We start from the raw sequence: 19968 nt of genomic DNA, 5'->3' as shown, positions 1-19968 counted from the left end.
AGCCACGAATTTCATAAGAACTGCATCGACCCTTGGCTCCTCGAGCACCGGACTTGTCCAATGTGCAAAATGGACATCCTGAAGCACTACGGCTTTGTGGTCAGTAACGTCATCTTCAACCCCGATACCTATCTGTTCTAGATGTGTATAGAAGCTAGTAGAAGTATCGCTAGAACTTATAGATTAATAGAGCGTAGGCGCAATGGTGACTTCACCTATTTTGAGGCGTCATCCCGCCAATTCCTAATTCTCGCTGTGATAATTTTACTGTATAGTGCACCACATACTACACAATCGACACCTCACACTGCCATTGGTTTCTTTTCATGCTGGAGACTTTGGTTTTTCTCGGTGGAGGTAATGACCTATTTATAATTCTTGTATTATAGCTTGATGGTGTGGTTGATATCCGGTACTAACGTGCGTTCCTGGACTGAATACTAACAAAAGGTTTATTGCAGGCATGGGAGATTTTATATACGTACCTACTTAGTTGTAATAAATTAACGTGCGATTTTTATTGCCTTAACGGTATGGCTTTATCATCTGTTAGAAAATTAAAGTGAACGCAAACGTATGACCTAAAGCTTTAGTTCCATGCAAGTCCCCGCCTTCCTAGTGTTGATGTCACAGTAAATTGATAAAATAACAAAAATATTATATTGATTAACTTAAGTCTTCACTGCGGTACATATTGTTCTTAAACGTTAATCACTAAAACTCTATCGGAAATCCTGTTTGTTTTCCTATTGCACCGACCCTTTTTTTTATTTCGCTATAATTTCGAATGACTTTGCAGTTCACTGGAAGTCAAGAGAGCATCCTGCAAGTAGATGGTCTTGAAGATCATATTATTGAAAATTCCAACGTTAGCCAGCCCTTGAGCCCTCGGCGAGGGAGTATAAGTCCGTTGCCAGAGATTAGGGCTATAGTCATAACTAATCAACAGGTAGGTAAACTGGTAACGAAATGAAGCGTACCGGGCAAATGTATAAAATATGCTTGAAAACAAATGATTTAAGCTATAAATATGCCCTCTTGAGCTACAAATTGGTTAAAAATATGACTTTTCTCAACTTGTTACATACAGCCCATCCTCTATTAATCTTTGAGTATGTCCAATCCAGGTTGCTTCCTATATCACGAGGAAAATTAATCAAGAATCTTTAATGATTCTTTAAAAAAATAATCTTTCTAAATATCTTGGGTTTTTTAAAAGAGCAATTAAATTAATGAACTACAATTAAATACGTCCGCCGTTGTATGTAGGTTTTTTCCAACAATTAAGAACATTTGCTTACATTATAGGTTCATCTCAAAGATGTTTCCTAATTTCAAAAAAATACTGCACTTTACGGTACTGGACGACTTCGAACTACAGGAATGAATCTGCGTGATCGTCTCCCCTGAAAAAAACAGCAAATCGTTTTACCTTTGAAGCTGAAAATATCTTATTAAAAACAATTAATAATGACAACATTTCTGCAACGGTGCTGTCCATTCTCTTACATTCAAGTCTTTTCTGATTAATGCAAAAAAAAAAAACACTTTTCCAGAGACGCTGTACCTTCGACATCTCAGGCGACGAAGACAGCAGCAGGGCGTCAACGCCCAACGAGATGACCCCGAGTTTACCCCCAAGAAACCAATTCCCTCCTTCGACGTCTATTCCCGAAACGACGTCATCATCGCAGCGTCCTGATCTTTGTGTGACGTGTGGAGCGCCGCGGGAACCATCCCAATCTACAGCGGTCACCATTGAGAGTTGTGAGCAGGAATGAGACCATATTATTATGTGATCTATTTCGTTGCTAGTCAAAAAGTCCGAATGGTTGAGTTGGCGCTTGATGACAATGAAGAACCCGGAGCAGCATTGTTCAGTGCGACTTGTGTTATTATACAGATTAATGGGAGTGATGAGCAGGCAGGATGAGTGAGACTTATTTCTCTATAGGTGCAATAATTGATGAAGGGCAAAAATGACTTAGTTATAACAATATTTTTGTATAAACGACTGAAAATGAAAAATCCTTAGTATCCGAACTGGATTACATGCGTAAATTTTCCTCAATTCAAATAGTGCCCCGCAAGTATATTAATAATCTTCGTCTGGGGACGTGCAGTTACAAGAGGTTTAGTCCTTACATCGAACCGGATACGTTTCCCGGCATCGAGAATATAAAGCCAAATAACACCTGGTAAAATATAAGGAAAAGCCCAGGGACTTATACCTTAACTATGACTTACTAGAACTTGTATGTATTTCCTATCTATATTAATAGCTTAATTCTTTTTTAAAATCTACTTATTTATCATTTTTGGTTTACTTAAAACTCCCTATTTGTAAGTCATTCTATGGCTTTCATCACCCATAAAATTTAACCGTTTTTGTCCACAGCACGTATAATTATTTGACTGCCTTCTCCCTAATTTGTGATATTATTACTAGTTTACTTATAATTATTTGTAGTATCTGTCCGTTTGGACGAACATTTAGTGGTGCTTTATACTTAAAACTAGTTGGTAAGGAGTAGGGACGTTAACATCGTTGATTAATAAATTATTAAGACATTAACAAATTATTATTCCATCAGTAATACGTTTGATACGTTTAGTGAACTCATACATCACACAGAGTACCTACCCATGTTATTGGTTTTTACTCTCATTGGATTTTTGTTACACAAATTTGTATATTATAACAATAAGTACATATACAACCAATTCAATTTTTCAGGATCCCAGATAATAATTGTTGATTTTTTTTGGTGCATTGCAAATAGCTTTAATTATATCATAATTATTTAGTTCGTATACGATTTTACCATTTCAGCCGTACTTAATCGAACTAAAAAAGGTGTTACCTTGAAAAAATGGATTCTTGTTTTCCGCGAAACGTGTGCCTTGAAATTTTTTTTTGGAATTTTGGTGTTGAAAGGCCTTGCATTCGCGAGGTTTGTTATTATAATGAAGTAAGGCTGTAGATACGTGAAGCTATCTTTAAGACGACTGAGTACAATAAAATAACGTTACTTCAATGTCGGAGTATTTTACTTAAAACCTATTTCGGTTAATAAAGTTACGAGTTCGTAAATAATTTGACCCTAAAGTATAAGCCGAGACGATGATTCAAATACACGAATTAACTAGATTAAATATATAAATTTCTGAATTTGTGGTTTGCTAATGGAATGATGGGTGAATACTAAATGAAACTAAAGAAATTAAATTTAAAATTTAATGCCAATAATAAAAGTACAAATACGTCACTTAAGAAATCGATACAAACGAATATAGAAATTACATACTACAAAAATAGGAATCTATAAGAATGTTAACTAAACAAACTGACACAAGCTGCAAAGTATCAGTCGCCTTTTTTTTAGTTTGAAATTACTATTCTTATTAAGCTTGATGGGACAAGAATATTCTGTTCTCACTGATTTTAAGTCAGAACTAATAAGTTTTATGCACGTAAAATATGTGATTATAATGAAATTTACGTAAACCATATAATTATTCGTAATATGAACGCTTCAAGTTAAATAAATCTTGAAGTTTTTTTAAAATAATTTTTAAGTTTTCATAAAACTTATTTAAGTACCGAATTAAACTTAATCTAACATGACCATAAATACTCACCCCATCTTTTGATCCGATAACGTATAGATAAGAAATAATATCACGATTTAACTTAACTTAAGCAGTTTTGCTTTACATAAAAAAATGATGTGGCACAAAATTTCTTCAAATTCAACTCCCAGCAGTACGGTAAAGTATCTATAACAGTTCCGAACAAAAAGAAATTCGTACAAATAAAAACTCAGTCTGAACGTACGCAAGGCAACCAACACGTTATTTCGTGAATGGCGAACCTAGAACACACATAAAACTTTCGTTCGTTTGGTGTTTCCTTCATCGCTATGCTGATAATAGGGTGTTTTCCCACGATTACTCGACTCATGTACTTATGCATGTCAAAGTTTTTCCAGTTGCTCACTCGATAGAAATACACCTGAAATACATGAGATTAGTTTATCCCTTTGGAAAACGATTTTTCTTCATTGAAAACAAGGGAGAAAGATTCTTTGATTAGCGCGGTCAGATGGCAGTAGTCACACACATTATGTCAAAAATATTCGAATTTTTAACGCGAAGTCGATTATGCTTGTCGGACTTTAATATTGTTGGTTTAATTTTGTATGTTGAATGCATAATGGGGGCGACAGCCAGTATCTATGGAAAGTAACTAAAAAATATATGCCCACATAAAATAACCTTTTAACAACTCTCAAATTTCAATATTAAAATTAAAGAATCCGATCTAAAAATAAACAAAAACAAAATTGAAATTGCATTCACTCTTATTTACTTACCGTGCCACATGCAGTAGCCACCACAAAAGTATTTCCAAATAAATAGGTACACGTTATATCGCTTTTGAAAATTTCCCACGTATTAAATAATTTCTTGCTGTATTTTTTATTCTGCGTTAAAATTACTATTTCCACATAGTCCTCTATTACATCAGGAGGCTGGCACGAAGCATTTTTATCTAAAAGCAAAAACCCTCCAGAATTAACAGAATCAAAAATCTAATTTGCAGTATCCATACATATATTAATAATCACATTATTTCTTAGAATCTGTGTAGTGGAGCTGTCCATCATCAGAGGCGCGTAAAACTTAATATCTCCAACTTTCTTCATTTCCTCCATGGGAGTGATTGTAGACTTCTTATAGTTAACAGTAGTTACGGTACCGTTAATCAAAACCACACATTTCTCATTCCACATTTGATAAGACGTAATACACCTTGGCGAATATATTCGAGTAAACCAGATCTCTTTAATTTCTCTTCTTCCATGCAATTTTGTGACCTCCAATATAGTCATACGCCCGCCAACTTTCTCTATACACAAATAATTACCGTAAATGCTGCAAAAATGATATCAAACGTTATGTTCAAACAACTTTATGCAGAAACTCACCTATGCGACTTAACGTCCCGAATATCGTATTGTTCTTTTCTGAAACCATTAAAAGATACAATGGAGATCCCTTTGTGAAAAGCTACGACTATGCAAATGTCCAGGTTAATGACATCATCATAATCATGATCTGGAATTTTGTATTGATAAAATTTTTATTAAACAAACTTTAAGGAAATCACTCACATCCTATAAATGTAAGTTTAGTAAGCTTAACTGCCATCACCCGATGCTCAAATACAGGATGCCAATGGCTTGTATAGAGCTTCAGTCTGCCATCTTCAGAGCCCACAGCAATATGATCACCTAGATATTAAGGAGAATGACAAAAGTCGCTACAGGGAGATATTGACAATACTTGACACAGCTATAGTAGAGACACGTTTAAAGCTGTTATTAGGGCAGAGTTTGGGATCACAAATTTCTGGTGTGTAAAACTCCCAGGAGCTCCACCTTTGGTATATTTGCAACCATTTTTCATCTGCTTGGTGCAAGTACAATAGCAAATACTCTGTTAGTTGATCTGCTGGTATTTCTTCTTTGCAGCACCATTCCCAGAGCCGGGTTTTCTGTAAATCATCTTGGTCATTGATGATTATGAAGAATGGGCATCTATTGTTAAAAAAAATCCTCACATATAATCAAAAAGGGAAAAATAATCAAACTGGTGGCTAAAATCAAATTTTTTCTGTTAAGTAACTGTGTTTCGAACAATTTCAGATCATGGAACATGAATTATTCTACCTTAACTTTTACCATTAATCCACAGCACACCTTAAGAAGTACTAAGGAAAGAATAATCAGAAATAGCCAGGCAAAAAGAGTTTTGAGAGAATATCAAAATCTAAATTTACAGGATCAAATTAATAAGCACAGTTTCAACATAACTAGGGAGATATCCTTCCCAACTTTCAAAAACACTCGGGGAATCTGGATTATTATATCTAACAATTAAATATCTAGTGAAATATCTGAGTTCAAAGAAAATAACCATAATTAATAAAAGCATATCCACACAAGATTCATGAGATTAGAATACATGGCATCAAGTGATTTGAGACTTAAATAGTTGTCTGCTGTGAAATTTTGATTGTAAATAATGACTTGTTATTCAATCAAATTCCTAGATCCTTAAGTTATTAAAAATGAATCAATGAAGATGGTTTAACTTACCCTTGTCAAATAATCAATGGTTTCTTTCATGACATTGGAGGCCTTTTGAGCAGCCAACAAGGTTTTGCCATCGCACTTTAGCAAGATAAGTTCCAATATTTCCAGTGGCACTATCATGGTTCTGGATCATTGATTAATGGTAGGATGGAGCAGGCTGAAAATTACAAACTGAGCCAATAACTGCGCTCTGCCCCCCTATTGTTCATTTACACAAATTGATATTTTTAGATCAAAAGCGCATCATCAACACATATTTTATTTCTGTCTGGTTATACTTATTTTATTTTGTTCCGTATTTCCGACACAAAGAGTTCAGTTCTCAGCCGGGATTAATAGGATATATTATTTTCGTTCCGCGTTACCTTGAAATTTGCCTGCCTCAAACAAAACAAACTCCCACAACTACAACCTCAAATGTCAGGGACTCAGAACAGGATAACAGCAATCGGAAACTCAACGAATCCAGGAATCCGGAAAATCATAATAAATACGAAGAAGCTGACAAATGTCAAAAATACTCAGCTGATTAACGTTTACTACTCTCTGCACTACCGTGCGTTGTAACTAGAGCAATGAATATTTAAATTTTCAGTTATTATATATATTTTTTTAAGTCTTAAGATTGATCGCTTAAGGTTATTTCTGCATTTGTTGCCGCAAAATTATTTATTCCTGCAAAATAGTAAAACATTTAAATAAATATCAAATTGTTGACATTATCTACACATGATTGTTACTTACAAATTTGTCTATTCTTTTCACTTATAATAAACGATAACTTTTTCTAATTTTTTTCAGGTAAATACAGAAATAGTTATTTATTTTCGCGGTCCTAATTATTATTTTCTGTTACAGTTTAAAATAATCCAAATAAATCCTACGGTAAACTGAACATGGTAGTTGCCTTAAGTCAAACATGTCATATAACTCCACGCATGCGCATCAAACCAACAAATTATCCAATTCAACAGGTTGTTTTTTCCTCAGTTCATGTTTTCATTCAATTCGCGAGTGGTTGGTCGAGTTATCTACAAACTCTCTTATCTCGTATATTCGTAAAATGTAAGACTCCTTCGGGATTAATATTCTCGTGATTCCCCTTTTTTCCCTTTTGAAACTCCATTGGATAGTGGTTCCATAAACTTATATAGTGCATCCAACATGGGGGTGGTATTACCGCCTTTGGAATTCACAGAGTGTCTCAGTGACAGCCCCTATTTCAGGGAGAATTTGCACAAACATGAACGGGAGTTGGAAAAGACCAATCAGCAGATCAAGAGGATTATCAAGGAAGTGAAGGACTTATTGGCGGCTGCGAGACGTGAGCTAAATTTACCTAACTTGTTCAAGCAATTTAATATCTAGAAGTATCAGATAATGATTTAGTTTCAACTGATGTTGGAGTTATGTATGAATAATTTTGTTGTCTCTTGGAATTTGTTTGGCTGATAAATGTGTGTCCACCAAAATGCAACAAAATGTTTCAAAAATATCTCAAAATATGTACCTCAGAAATACCTCTAGCATGTGTAATAAAATATCTGAGGGATCCACTCCTTGAGAGCATATCAAAATGGTTCTCAAATACAAACATTTTGAAATCGAGGCAAAAGTATAGGCTGAACATAATTTTAAACAAATGAAATAGCTCAAGAAAAGTGCAGTAGGATTCGACTTTTTTTGCTTTGATTGAGTGCACATTGTTGACCTACCCACTTTCATTAATCTATGCCTGAACTGTTCCTCTATCTCTAGAAGGTTGTACATAATTGTTGGTAGATAAAATCCAGAACACCCTGTATATGAGCAACATTTTTTAGCAAATTAATCTCCACATTTGCAACATGTAATTAGAATTTCACATATATCCCCAAGCAGTTGCCTGACATTTGCCATAATTAAGTTATTCAACAGGCATTTCTAACATTAAGCCAACATTAACTTAAATATCAACCTATTTGTTTGTCCCACAGCCAGTCTTCCTCATACCACATTTGCTCATTCACTCATCTTACCTTCAATTTTACCAACTCTTCAAAACCCGAGATAGTAAGCTTTTTTGTTTGAACAAATACTTTTAATTTTGCAAGATTTTGACCAATTTTACTAGTTTTCTGGATCAGAACGAAATTTCATACTTATTTAGAAAATGAATATCTAAAATCTCCTGGAAAATTATCTCTTTAAAAACCCTTTATCAATTTCTCAGTAATATTCCATAAAAATTCAATAAAGCTTGATCATTTAAGTATCTATACAGGACTTTGACAATGTTGGTACAAAGCTTAAGGAAGTGAAACAAGAGCCAAAAATAGTAAAAAAAGCTGCTATTAACATCAGTTTATCACTGAGATATGACCCTCCAAATGAGGCCCATCACTTGAATTTTTTGTTTTTATAATTTCTTTATCATTAAAATAATGGAATGAAAATTGTAGATAACAATCTTACCACAAGGGTCTCTAATCGTCATAAGTTTGATCAAAACAATTATAATTAAAGGTAGTCTTCTAACTACCCTTCCCAGAAATGTTTCAAATAGTTTTTATTCTTTTGAATTATTAAGAAAATAATATTATTTTTTGATCAATAAAACTTTTTTGAAGAAAAAATGTCTCTACTTTTTTCCGAATTCTGCATAGTTTTGTCAGAAATAATTATTTTCTAAATAACATTCACGGTGATAGTTTCATTATAGTGATTGTCCATTATGTAATGAAAATAGTCTGCACGCTGAAAGAGACCTACCGAGGCACTTACAAAATTGCTAATTAAGACACGAAAGCAAGAGAGTAAAAAAGTGATCAATTTTTGTAGTAAATTTTAGGTTATAACTTTGAAGCAAAAAATACATAAAAAACATGTAAGTGACAATTACTACAATGAGACTATCATTGTGATAGTTGCCTGCTATGTGAAAATGTTGCTATTGCGAACCAAACATAATTTAAGATTTAATTATTATTGATTAAACTACGCACAATTTGAAAAAAAAGTAGAACATTTTTTATTCAAAAATGTCTAATTCGTTATAATATCAAATTATTTACTTAATGATTCAAAGGAATAAAAAAAATCAAACAATTTCTCGAAAGGGCACTTAATAAACTACCTTTATTTATGATAGATATTGATAAAAACCCTTAGAATATGATATTTACCTACAATTTTCATTCCGTTATCTTAATTAAAAAATTATTAAAACAAATTTCGAAATGATAGAAGCTCTTTGAAAGGCCACATCTCAATAACGGTGCTTCATCGGATTGATGTTTATAGAAACTTTTTTTACTACTTTTCGCTCAGTTTTCGCGTCCTTAGGTTTATACCAACCTTTCTACACATCCTGTATATTACTTAAAACCAAACTTGGAACTTAATACTCGGGACTCGATATAATAAAAACGCAACTCTGTAAAAAAATTTAAATAACTTGGTACTTCCTGTTTATTTACTGTAAATAAACGGTTGGGTTGCGGGTTAGGTTCAGGTTTTGCCAGTTCGTCCGAGTTTTATATGATATATAATGTGGTAGGTGGATTAGAATTATGTGACAGTTACATCATACCGCAGCTATCTAACGAGCAATATTTGCAAATAAAACTTGCGGAATAGACTACAATGGGTGGCCTGTTGAATGCTCAATAATCCGCAATAATTCTTTATTAGGGTAGGTCGCCTTGAACGAATCGTGACTATTATAAAAGAACTAGGCAAGTAGCTAATGAGCAGATTCCGATTCAAAAGGGGACCTTTTGAAAACCTGGGAACATCACAGGAATAGACCCAGGGGTTTTATTTTATTTTCAACACCTGGCGCGTTCTCTTCTCACAGTGTCTAAAACGGTACTCTTTTCAACTCCGGAGAGATATGTGCTTTTGGAACTATGACAAAATGCAATGGGCAATTCGTTTTTTTTTTTTTTTTTTTTTTTAATTATGGGCGCAGCAACACATGAAACGTTGACATGGGTGCGTTTTCGAAAAAAACGCGCCCATCCCAACCGTGGTTTTGTCGTCGAGTACGATTTTCTAGAGTTCAGGAAAACGTTAATTAATCCCCAAGAAACCTCTTGCAGAATCAGCAGGAAATGTCAGTAACTGAAATGTAAGATTCGCAGTCCCATAAATTAGACTTGGAAGGACAAGAAGAGGTATATCTAAATCGACAATCAGCGTAACAAATGAACCCTATCGACCAACAGTTATGGTGGCTAATTATTTTTCCGATCTATTTAACAGTTGATCTGTACCTACACATGTATATTTACGAATGTGCTCTGCGCCTGAATTTTCCACAATTAAAACCTTTCACTTCTTAACCTTTCATTGAAATACTCCTAGTCTCATCTCGAAAGTTCGAATGCAAGATTATGCTAATGCGATCTGAGTGTGCTTAGATCCTGTAGTGCCCAAATAATAAATCATGGAATAGAAACCCAACCCATTAGGAACCATAATTTTTCAACATGTCGAGACTTACTCATTGGATCTCGCTTTATATTCCTGCAGCACTTCGCCCCGAATAAGTAACAATGACAATTATTTGTTTCGAACGAATTATTTAAACAATGAACAGTTTTCTAATATGGTTAAAGTACATGCTCAGTGAATCTTAAACTTTGTGATACTCGTTTATTGTGTCAGCTGCATTTCAGCACGTTTTTTCACCGTCGCGCAGCGAGGCTCGTGTGGTAATATGCGTCTAATTTGGGGTGAAATAACAATATATAACTTTCTTTTCCTGAGAACATTATTAATAGACACCTCTGCGTCCTTAAAAAAGAGAAAAATGTTGGTCACTCTTAGACGCCTACGTACTTCCTCGTTAATATTGTTAATACTAATGTTAGATTACGTGTGACCGTCTCGGTAGGTTCCTTATTAAGACTATCAGTCCCACTTAAATAAGACTTCAAACTTACAATATAAAATTAAGGTGGACATTGCGAGAATCCGAAAGAGAATTGTACAGGGTGAGGTGAGTGACCTTGAAATTACCAAACACCTTGAGAAACCTACAACTTATCCATGTCGTTTCTAATGGGCGCAACTGCAGTGTCATCAGCAAACGCCTGTAAATTTAGAACACGACTCGAATTCATTAATCTCAAGTACATTTTCCATCTTTGCCACCAAGTTGCTGGCAAGGTAATCATTAATTGCATCATAATAGCTAAGCGATTTCAGGGCTCATTTGCTGCTCTCGCTTAAAATAATAGGCGGTATTCCAGCAACTATCTCATGATCCTGCTTAATGAAAAACCGTGAATATTAGCTGCAACAGCAGATAATCTTCCTGATGGTCCCTTTGAAGTGTTGGGGTTGCATTGTCCTATCGATCTTTTCTTGCCCGAGTCAACGACCCCCGTGGCTGAATCAGATACTTTGATTGCAACGTGGAGCAGCATCTCGTGGATGGGAAGGCCTATCGATGTTATTATCGAATTTAGGGCCCGTCTTAAACATACTGCGTGAGGTAAAAAGAGAACACCCCGTAAAAATGGTTTTATTCAAATGGTTCTTGTTACGCGTTTTCCTTGCGCTAAAAGAAATGCATAATTAAAAAATTAGACAAATTTAATTGTTAAAAACCAAAAAAATTACTAATTTGTCAGTCCTCCGCGGTTTCTTACACCTTCCCGTACACGTCTAGGCGCGGATCTAATGAGGCTATTGATGTCCTCTTGGGGAATCTCATTCCAGACTAACTGGACAGCATGACATAGCGCCGCTAGGGTGTCCGGGGGATGGGACAAATTATGCAACTTTCTACCTGCAATACCCATACACGTTCAATCGATGAGAGGTCTGGAACGTGAGGTGGCTAAGGCAGCAAATTGACTGCATTTTGTTGAAAGGAGTCCGTAGTCACTCCAGCCGCGTGTGAAAACCGAATTAACAAGAGCTTCCAGATAAGGTTCCAGGACTCCTTGTGTGTACCGTTGGGCTGTCACGTTGCCTCTAACGAAAAGTAAAGGTGACCTGCTACCATATGCAATACCACCTCAAACCATTAACCCAACGGTCTGATGGACGTGCCTCTGCATTGTCAACTGAGGATCCCCTCTTTCACCCCGTCTCCTTCTTACTCTTGCCTGATCATCATGCATACCCAAACAGAATCTGGATTCGTCACAAAACACGATATTATCCCATTCCAGGTTCCAAAGTAGCCGTTCTCTCTACTGCTGTTATCGATTTTGACTATCATTCACGGTGAGGGGTAACACAAGATGGGGACGGTAGGAGATCAGTCCAAAACTTCTTGTCCGATGATAAATGGTTCGAATCCCAATGGGGTTCCCATACTCAGGAAACCAATGATTCGCCAGCGTCCTCGATGAGACGAACCTATTTCTTAGGGCCGCAACTCGAAGGCAGCCATGTTGGTGTTCTGTAGTTCTTCGGAATCGTCCTCTCCTTCTATCTGTTTGCTCTTCTTGAAACCATGCCTGGCAACATTTCACTATAGAGTTTACGCTACGGTTCAATCTAGTGGCGATTTCCCTGAGTAACCGACCAGCCTCTGATGGACCCACCATTCGGCGGCCTCTCTCAAACTCGCTCAATTAATAAACATTTCTCTGCATTCTGCGTCTAGGCATATTTGATTAATCTAAAGGCACTTTCTAAGCACACCACACACCAATAAATGACACTTTACAGTCATAATGTCGATATTTTGCTGCAATATTTGTACTTAAAAAGAGGCCTAAAATTCCTGATAACTCGTAAATACTTTGATATTTATGGCTGAAAACTTAATCGTTTTTGCGTTCTCTTTTCTGTGTCACGCAGTATATAAATCTGCGATTTGTGTACCGACTCATTTGCATGCTGATTCCCGGCCCAATGTCAAGCAGCAAGAACACCTGTAAGGATCGCAGTGCAAACCTTATTGCCAATCTCAAGACTGTGCCGGTCACTCAGCTACGGTCGATATATGGAAGTTGACAGTTTTTTTGTTGAAAATTCAAGAACGTCCGCTTTGAGTAAACATGACTTACTGCGCTTAGAAATAACGCCCTGCAAGTGGGGGGTGATATTGCACATTGTTCTCGGTGAAAATTAACTGAGAGTAACATTCGCCCTTTCCTAAGACCTTGGACGGCTGTCTTTGTTGGCGTTTCGGTGACCGGCACCGTCTTCAGGACCTCGAGAGGAGCACCGTGAAAATGTCTCGTCTCGCAGATTACTCCTTTGCTCGTGTGTGTGTGCGAGGGGTTATTCCCAAACATGACAAAAGAAAAAAATTAACAATCCACCTCAAACGTGAAGAATACATTAACATAACCTGCCATAAACTTGAGAAATTTCTATGCCTAGGCACCATTAATTATGTCTTAAGAAGAGATCTCGCCGCAACAATGATGCCCGGCCGGGGTTTCTCTCTTTTTTTATTGTTATCTAATTATCTTTCGCGAGCTTCAGGAACGCTCTTCCTGGTACTTCGAAGAAGTTTTACTGAAGGACTTATTGTAAGGCAGGCGCTGTGTCCTGAATAAAATAGGATATTGGATTTAAGCGCTTTCTATCTCTCCATTCAACGAAACGTTGCCTTATAAAGATAGGAAGCACGCCGAGGGACAGCTTCCGCGTCGAAAAAACGCATCCAGGAAATAAAAAAAGCCTAAAATTAATACATTTCTTTCTATACGGGCATGGTCTATTGGAGAGGAGTATCTACATTCAGGTTTTACACGGGTACTTAAGTGATCAAAATCGTGCTGTGAGCCTGTAATAGAAAATTAACATAACGTATATTCGTCGAGCCAGAGGTCAGAAGTTGTTGCGCTGGTTGTGTAGAGATTGCGAGATGTAAAGATGTGATTTGAATTTGGAACGTGTACGTTTATGCGGATATGCACACCGTTTTATGGTGGTTTGTAGTGTACCAATCGAGGTATCAGAGCACTGATTATGACAGTGATCGATGGAAAGGAGGGATTTTCTCTTAAATCATCTCGTACGCGTAGTATTCTTGTGTGCTTAGGACGAGCCTTAGAGCGAGCTTCACTGTGGCAAAGAGTGAGTAATGTCGAGGAGGACTGTGCTGCAAGGAGTGAGACGATTTTACTCTTTGTTAATTTTTGGGGAGAAAATAAGAAGGTGTTCACAAGAAAACGATTTGATTGCGGTTTTATGTGTAAAATCTTCTTCCTCAAAGCCGACCCTGAGTCACCCGATATCCAGCGATTTACCATATCGACTTTAAAACTTGCTTGGGAAATATCTCTAGTCGGATCCTTAAGGTACAAGAGAATATGGCGTTTTGGCAACACGGTCTTTCATTTCCGTAGATTTCCTGGGACGTTTTCATCCCCTATTTATACACTTTCATACGGGGTGTTATTTAGGTACCCGGCCCAACTTCAAGGGGCGACTATTTGCGTGATTCAAGACCAAAAGTTTGTGCAAACGTAGGTCCGATAACGCTACGTTTTCAAATTGCAGAGCGTCAACATTTTCTAAATAAGTCATTTATCGTAAATATCTTAATGATTATTTATCCGATTTTGTTGGCAGTGTCATTTATACTGAGTTTAAAAACTTTTATAATTTTTTCGCATTAAGCGCAGTCGCGGCCTCCCAGGTCACCGGATTTAAAACCGTTAGATTTTTTCCTTTGGGGACATGTGAAGTCCTTTCGTTTAGAACACTTCGCTCAACACCGAAGAAGAATTAATCCAACGGATACGAGATTCGTGTAATTAGATAAGATACACGCCGGGAATATTTCAACGTGTTCAGCAATCGATGTTAATATGAGTTAATGCTTGCATTGAAGCTGAAGGACATTTTCAGCAACTATTGGAAGTTTCCTGTTACTAATTGTCAAATGTTTTTTTTATTTTAAAAAATATTGCGTGCCATTTGTGGAAGTGTAGCCGTAATAAAGTTTCTTTCTTCTTTGATTTTTTTTTAATTTCCTGCGTTACCCCTGGACGTGCCGCTAGTGAAAGGAGGCAGACACTTTCTAGCTTAAAAGCTGCCTTTGTACCACGCTAAAATCTGCCACCAAGATTTTTTCTTTAAGTTTGACACCCTGTATATTGCATGAAGACGGGATATTGGTTTTGGCTAATGTCAGCATATTAATTTTGTTTAGTGTTTTGAAGAGGGCCAACGATTTGTAGAACCTAGCTAGTAATTAGGTATAAGAACCTACCAATTTTTTTCTTTTTTGTAAGTTAATTGCTTTGGTAACTGAAAATTTTGACCATAGAGTTGCCATTATACAACATTCCTGGTCACTTCTCTGCGTTTAAATCCCTACCAAATATTAAATATATTCACATTGCATGACACTTATTATCGGCCATGTTCCGGTCAATGGTTCTTTAAGATTTAGCAGTGTTATTTATATTGCAAAATTAAGAGCAATTTAGTCGTTTAGCGGCTAATGGGGCTTTGTATACCTAACATTATAGCCTCGAACGTAACGCCCCATTTAATTCAGCCATATCACATTTTTATTGTTAACGTTTTAGACAGTTAATGTAACGTATATTTGTGTAACTATTTTCGATTAAAAGTAGTTTTTTATTTGCAGTTTAAGCGCATAATTTACTTATTGTGCACCAATTTCCTGTTCAGATTTTTTGGCACTTTTTCCATTTTGTATTCCTTCTCAGCACCCGTAAAACCTGAATGAAACAGCTACATTGGACAAGTAATGTGTATTTCAGTCATATTCAGCGGACGTAAAACGCACCCGCGCTCGTTCGTAAGTAGGGGCGACGGTATCGACACTGGAAACGCTCAGGAATTAGCTGTAGTTGCGTTATGAAAGCCTAATCCCACGGTGCATGATTAAACGCCTTTTAATGAAACCGATCCCGTTACTGTGTCAGGGGTGGGTCGAGTGATTTTCCTATTGCGATAAAAAAATAAAGCGAATTTATCAAATGAGAAATCTTTATTTATCCTTCCAAATAAATTTCAACGCCTTCGAAGCTCTCCCCGTCCCACACAATGAACTTATGCGAACATTTTTTCCAATTCTCGAGAGAGAGTCAAAAAAGTTCTTTTCCGGAATGACCATCAGTACTTTCTTCGATTCGGCTTTTATCTTCCCAATCGAGTCGAAACGATGTCCCCGGTCTTTTGAGCGTGTTAAACGGGCAGAAGTCCGACGGTGCTAAATCAGGCGAATGCGGCGGTTGTGGAACGCCATGGGCCGAGTTTTTGGCAAAACGCTCTCGAGGAACCAGTACAGTGTGTGTGGGACGGTGTATTTCTTGGTGCGGAAACCAAGAATTATCCCATAGTTTAGGCCTCTTGAGGCGAATAGTTTCACGCTAACGATGCATAACGTTCAAATAATATTCCTTCTTGACAGTTTGGCCTGGCGGAAAAAATTCATAATGCACGACGCCGCGGTAACCGAAGAAGACTGTCAACGTAACCTTGACTTTTGAGCGAAGTGTCATGCACCGTAATGACGCGTGAGATTCAGACATAATTGTTTGACAGATTCCAATGCGATGCTTTTTTTTTTTTTTTCGAAAAAGTTAAGTGTTTTTGGAACCAATCCAGATTTAACGCATTTGCAGCACAAAACATCTTTTAAAAGAGTTAGGATTGATCCAAATCAAATGCCGGCATTCGATCCTCAAACAAAATTTTATGCAAGTTCTTTGCTCAATAAAATCAGGTATAGTAAAAATCGAAAAACTCGCTTTTGTATGTTTACAAAAGCACGTCTAGCTTTGCAGGAATTGAATGTACTGACGTGAAAATTTGCATAGATATCACAGGCAGTACTACCAACCTAAAAAAAAAGTTTCATGGTTTTATAGTACTCGCGAATTTTAAATGAAAAAATCATTTCTTTCATTCATTTTTCGATCGCAGTAATATTTCCAGGAAGCAGTTCATCTGCCCTGTTCATCCTGTTGAGCCAGAATAGTACCTGATGAGGCTATGACGTAATTGCGAAAATGATTGTACTTAATCTAGATATTTGTTTATAAGTCATTTTGCGTTTTCTCCTCCAAATCAACCAAAACCATAGAACAACTATTATAAGTTAACAATGTACCAAGTTATTTCACATTAAGTTTATTGTATCAAACATTAGTAACTAATTGAGGTAAATTGGGCCTCTAAGTCTCCTAGAAGGCGCTTGCGTGCTTGTCAGTTTCTTTATTTAAGTAGATACTGCGTATTATTATTTGATTTTAGGTCATAAAATTTCACTGTAGACACAGTAGAACTCGGCTGTAACGAACAAACAAGAAAGTCCCGCCCAAGTTCCTATAATGCGAATGTATTTTTTAAATTCGGTTATAACGAACCGTCAGGAGCTCTTGCTGTGAGCGAGCTGCTGAAGATTAGGCGAATGGGGCATCACCAGCACATTTCTGATTTTGAGAAAATCAATTTAAATGAAAATTACATGATTGATGAATACGTCGAAGTTGCCGAATTCCCTAATGATATCCGCAGCGTTCGAATAACCGCCAGTGATCAATATGAAAACGACTCCAGCGACGAGGAGGAAGTTGACAGGAATGATGAAGTTTTAATTCCCACAGTTCACAAAGCTCTTTCTGCTTTGAAGATCGTAGCACATTATGCACAGATGACTTATCTAGAAAATGAAAACTTTTTAAGTGCGATAGATCATGTGCAAAACAAAATAACTGAAAAGATATCGAGGAACAGCAAGGTGCGGGGTTAAATTACGGACTTCTTTTCTACCTAAATTTAGATTTTATTTGAAATTTTCGATTTTTTTGCTCATTTGACATGTATCTGTCTGCTACAACGAAAATTGTATGATTTGGCATTGGGTTGAAACAAAGATTTTGAATCAACAACTTTTGCTTCGATCGCCCATGATCAGTCTCTCCATACAGCAAACGACGCGCCAAGTTCCTTGAGGGTTCGTTTTAGCCGAATTCCACTGTATTTATAAGATTTTTCAAGCCTCACTTTAACAGGTATATTAAATTTTATGAGAATATTCTCCGGTCGCAAAGTCCTCGAATTTGTAATCTGAAATTCTTTCACAAACAGCTTGCGAAGTACATTTGTACTTAACATCTTTTTTTAAATAGGAACGCGCCATCGAGATTGATTTGCTGGAAACCTCTTCAGTTTGCCAATAAAATATTCATACATTCGATACCCAGAGTCTGTTTATTTTGAATAACTTAGTATCACAGCTCGCTCCAATATCCAGTTAAAGTTTTATATTGTTTGTCTCTAAAATGTGGCTTCACCATAACTTTACCTCTCCGCCATTCCGGTCTTTAATAATGCAGTTTATCTCTTCACTTTTGCATTTTTTTTTAGAGCTTGGTGATGCTCAGAAGTCTTTTGCCAACTGCCTGAAGGGTTTCACCATCGAGACAGTTGGAGGCACTCAAACGGACGACGAATCCACGATTTGCAACTCCTTGAAAAGTTTCAGCGAGTTGATACTGCAAGTGGAGGAAGAAAGGAACAGGATGGTAATCCATCAAGTCACGTGATTTATCTAAATAAGACATCTTAACCAGTTTTTTATGGGTCAATTGTTACCAGTAGTTACATTATCTTTTCCAATCTCAATGACCAAAGTATCGCGTTTTCTCGTGAAATTTAGTTTGAACAAATTATGGGAACAACAACAGGTCAGACGGGTTTAATCCGTAATATTTCAGCTAGAGAACGCCAATTCGTCAGTGCTCAAACCGCTAGAGGACTTCAGGAAAAAGTACATAGGAGGAGTTAAAAACGAAAAGAAGAAGTTCGAGAAACAGACCGCCAAATTTTGCCAAAATCAAGAGAGGTATTTGAATAAGACGACGAAGAATCCCAATACATTACAAGAAGTAAGTCTCTTCTAGTTGTTGGTGTTTGAATAACGATAAAAAAATACGCGAAACTGGTGATTTATACTTTTTGAAGAGGCATTTTGCTACTGCACTTCCTTGCAAGCAATGCAAGTCCTGTTGGCCTCAGAGAGTTATACAGGGTAGAGCCTTTTCAACGGATTCACACGCGCGCCATCAAACCGTATATTCGAAGTTTTCGGTGCATATGGAAAAAACGGAAAATGTTAGGAAAATGCGAAATAACTGGTAAATCAAAATGAGATATCTTCAGGTGTATATCGCATATGCAGAAAGTTTTATAAACATACGGGCAAACTCTCAGGCGATATAGAGCTCATAAAAACAAGTGTCTAGAACGAATAGAGTTATGTCAGGAATCTCCTCGTTTCCAAGATACAGGACGTTTAATTTTTCATTTTTTTTTTTTTTGATATTTCGAAAACGGTTTGGGATACAGACATAAAATTGTTTGTCTCCATGTCCTCCGCCTCTATTAAAATAAAATAAAATAAATGTCTCCTAAATAATTCTAAAAAATCGCACTTGGACCCCTATATAGGTTTTTTGGCAGGCACACGAATGAGAAATAGTTTTTATTTATCTCGAAAACGGTTACTCGAGCAACAAAACACTAATAGTCCCTTTTTATTAAAAATTCATGAAATATCATGAAGAAAAGTTAGGTTTCCCGATATACAGCAATTGCAATGGAATCGGCGCGTGCACACACGAAGTGAAACGGCTAAGGGGTTGATTCACCCCCTTTCTCGTTTTCTGCCGTCAGCGTTACGACTTGTCGTAGGTCTGCTATTTTCTTGTCAATTATATTTTGAAGTCCTAAAAGGAGACGTGTTTTCTCTCCTCGCCGCTCTGTGGAATTTGAAGAATCCAGACCTGTGAGCAAATTCCATTTTTATCTCGCATTAAGGACCTTCAGCTATGAGCGAGGCGGGCATTTTGCCGTTATTGTTTTC

The 19968-nt window shown here is 36.6% G+C and overlaps 3 protein-coding genes across 6 annotated transcripts in view; 2 read left to right on the top strand and 1 right to left on the bottom strand.

Moving 5' to 3' along the window:
- The window catches only part of LOC136345490 (E3 ubiquitin-protein ligase goliath-like), a 41306-nt gene extending 38268 nt beyond the window's left edge, over positions 1-3038 (top strand). Inside the window, exons 9-11 of the mRNA XM_066293835.1 lie at positions 3-99; positions 800-949; positions 1557-3038. Coding sequence (XP_066149932.1) covers positions 3-99; positions 800-949; positions 1557-1781 — 472 coding nt within the window. The 3' untranslated portion in view covers positions 1782-3038. The remainder of the gene's footprint in view (positions 1-2; positions 100-799; positions 950-1556) is intronic.
- A 186-nt stretch (positions 3039-3224) lies between these two features.
- Positions 3225-6666, bottom strand: LOC136345587 (uncharacterized). The gene is made up of 8 exons (XM_066294067.1): positions 6527-6666; positions 6165-6318; positions 5350-5560; positions 5178-5297; positions 4992-5121; positions 4616-4938; positions 4377-4555; positions 3225-4015 (listed from the first exon to the last, which is right to left on the bottom strand). The coding sequence occupies exons 2-8, from the start codon at positions 6279-6281 to the stop codon at positions 3824-3826; spliced, it is 1272 nt and encodes a 423-aa protein (XP_066150164.1). The 5' UTR covers positions 6282-6318; positions 6527-6666; the 3' UTR covers positions 3225-3823.
- A 458-nt stretch (positions 6667-7124) lies between these two features.
- Graf (GTPase regulator associated with FAK) overlaps positions 7125-19968 on the top strand; it is a 29206-nt gene continuing 16362 nt past the window's right edge. For 2 of the 4 annotated variants that reach the window (XM_066294080.1, XM_066294081.1), the window contains exons 1-3: positions 7127-7485; positions 18471-18628; positions 18821-18991. In XM_066294080.1, the coding sequence (XP_066150177.1) occupies positions 7326-7485; positions 18471-18628; positions 18821-18991 (489 nt within the window). In that variant the 5' untranslated portion in view covers positions 7127-7325. Of the gene's footprint in view, positions 7486-18470; positions 18629-18820; positions 18992-19968 lie in introns of all 4 variants that reach the window. The other 2 variants (XM_066294078.1, XM_066294079.1) reach the window with 2 other exon arrangements.

Source organism: Euwallacea fornicatus, chromosome 20 (genome assembly GCF_040115645.1).
Source record: "Euwallacea fornicatus isolate EFF26 chromosome 20, ASM4011564v1, whole genome shotgun sequence".
NCBI classification, from domain to species: Eukaryota; Metazoa; Arthropoda; class Insecta; order Coleoptera; family Curculionidae; genus Euwallacea; species Euwallacea fornicatus.
The sequence above is the reverse complement of the archived record's forward strand: the minus strand, read 5'-3'. Positions and strand labels throughout refer to the sequence as shown.

Excerpts from the sequence above, each read along its gene's own strand:
- LOC136345587 (XM_066294067.1), bottom strand. The coding sequence starts at position 6,281 with ATGATAGTGCCACTGGAAATATTGGAACTTATCTTGCTAAAGTGCGAT. Across the intron at positions 5,122-5,177 it reads TAAACTTACATTTATAGGAT|ATCATGATTATGATGATGTC; the intron begins GTGAGTGATTTC and ends ACAAAATTCCAG. Across the intron at positions 4,939-4,991 it reads CGGGACGTTAAGTCGCATAG|CATTTACGGTAATTATTTGT; the intron begins GTGAGTTTCTGC and ends TCATTTTTGCAG.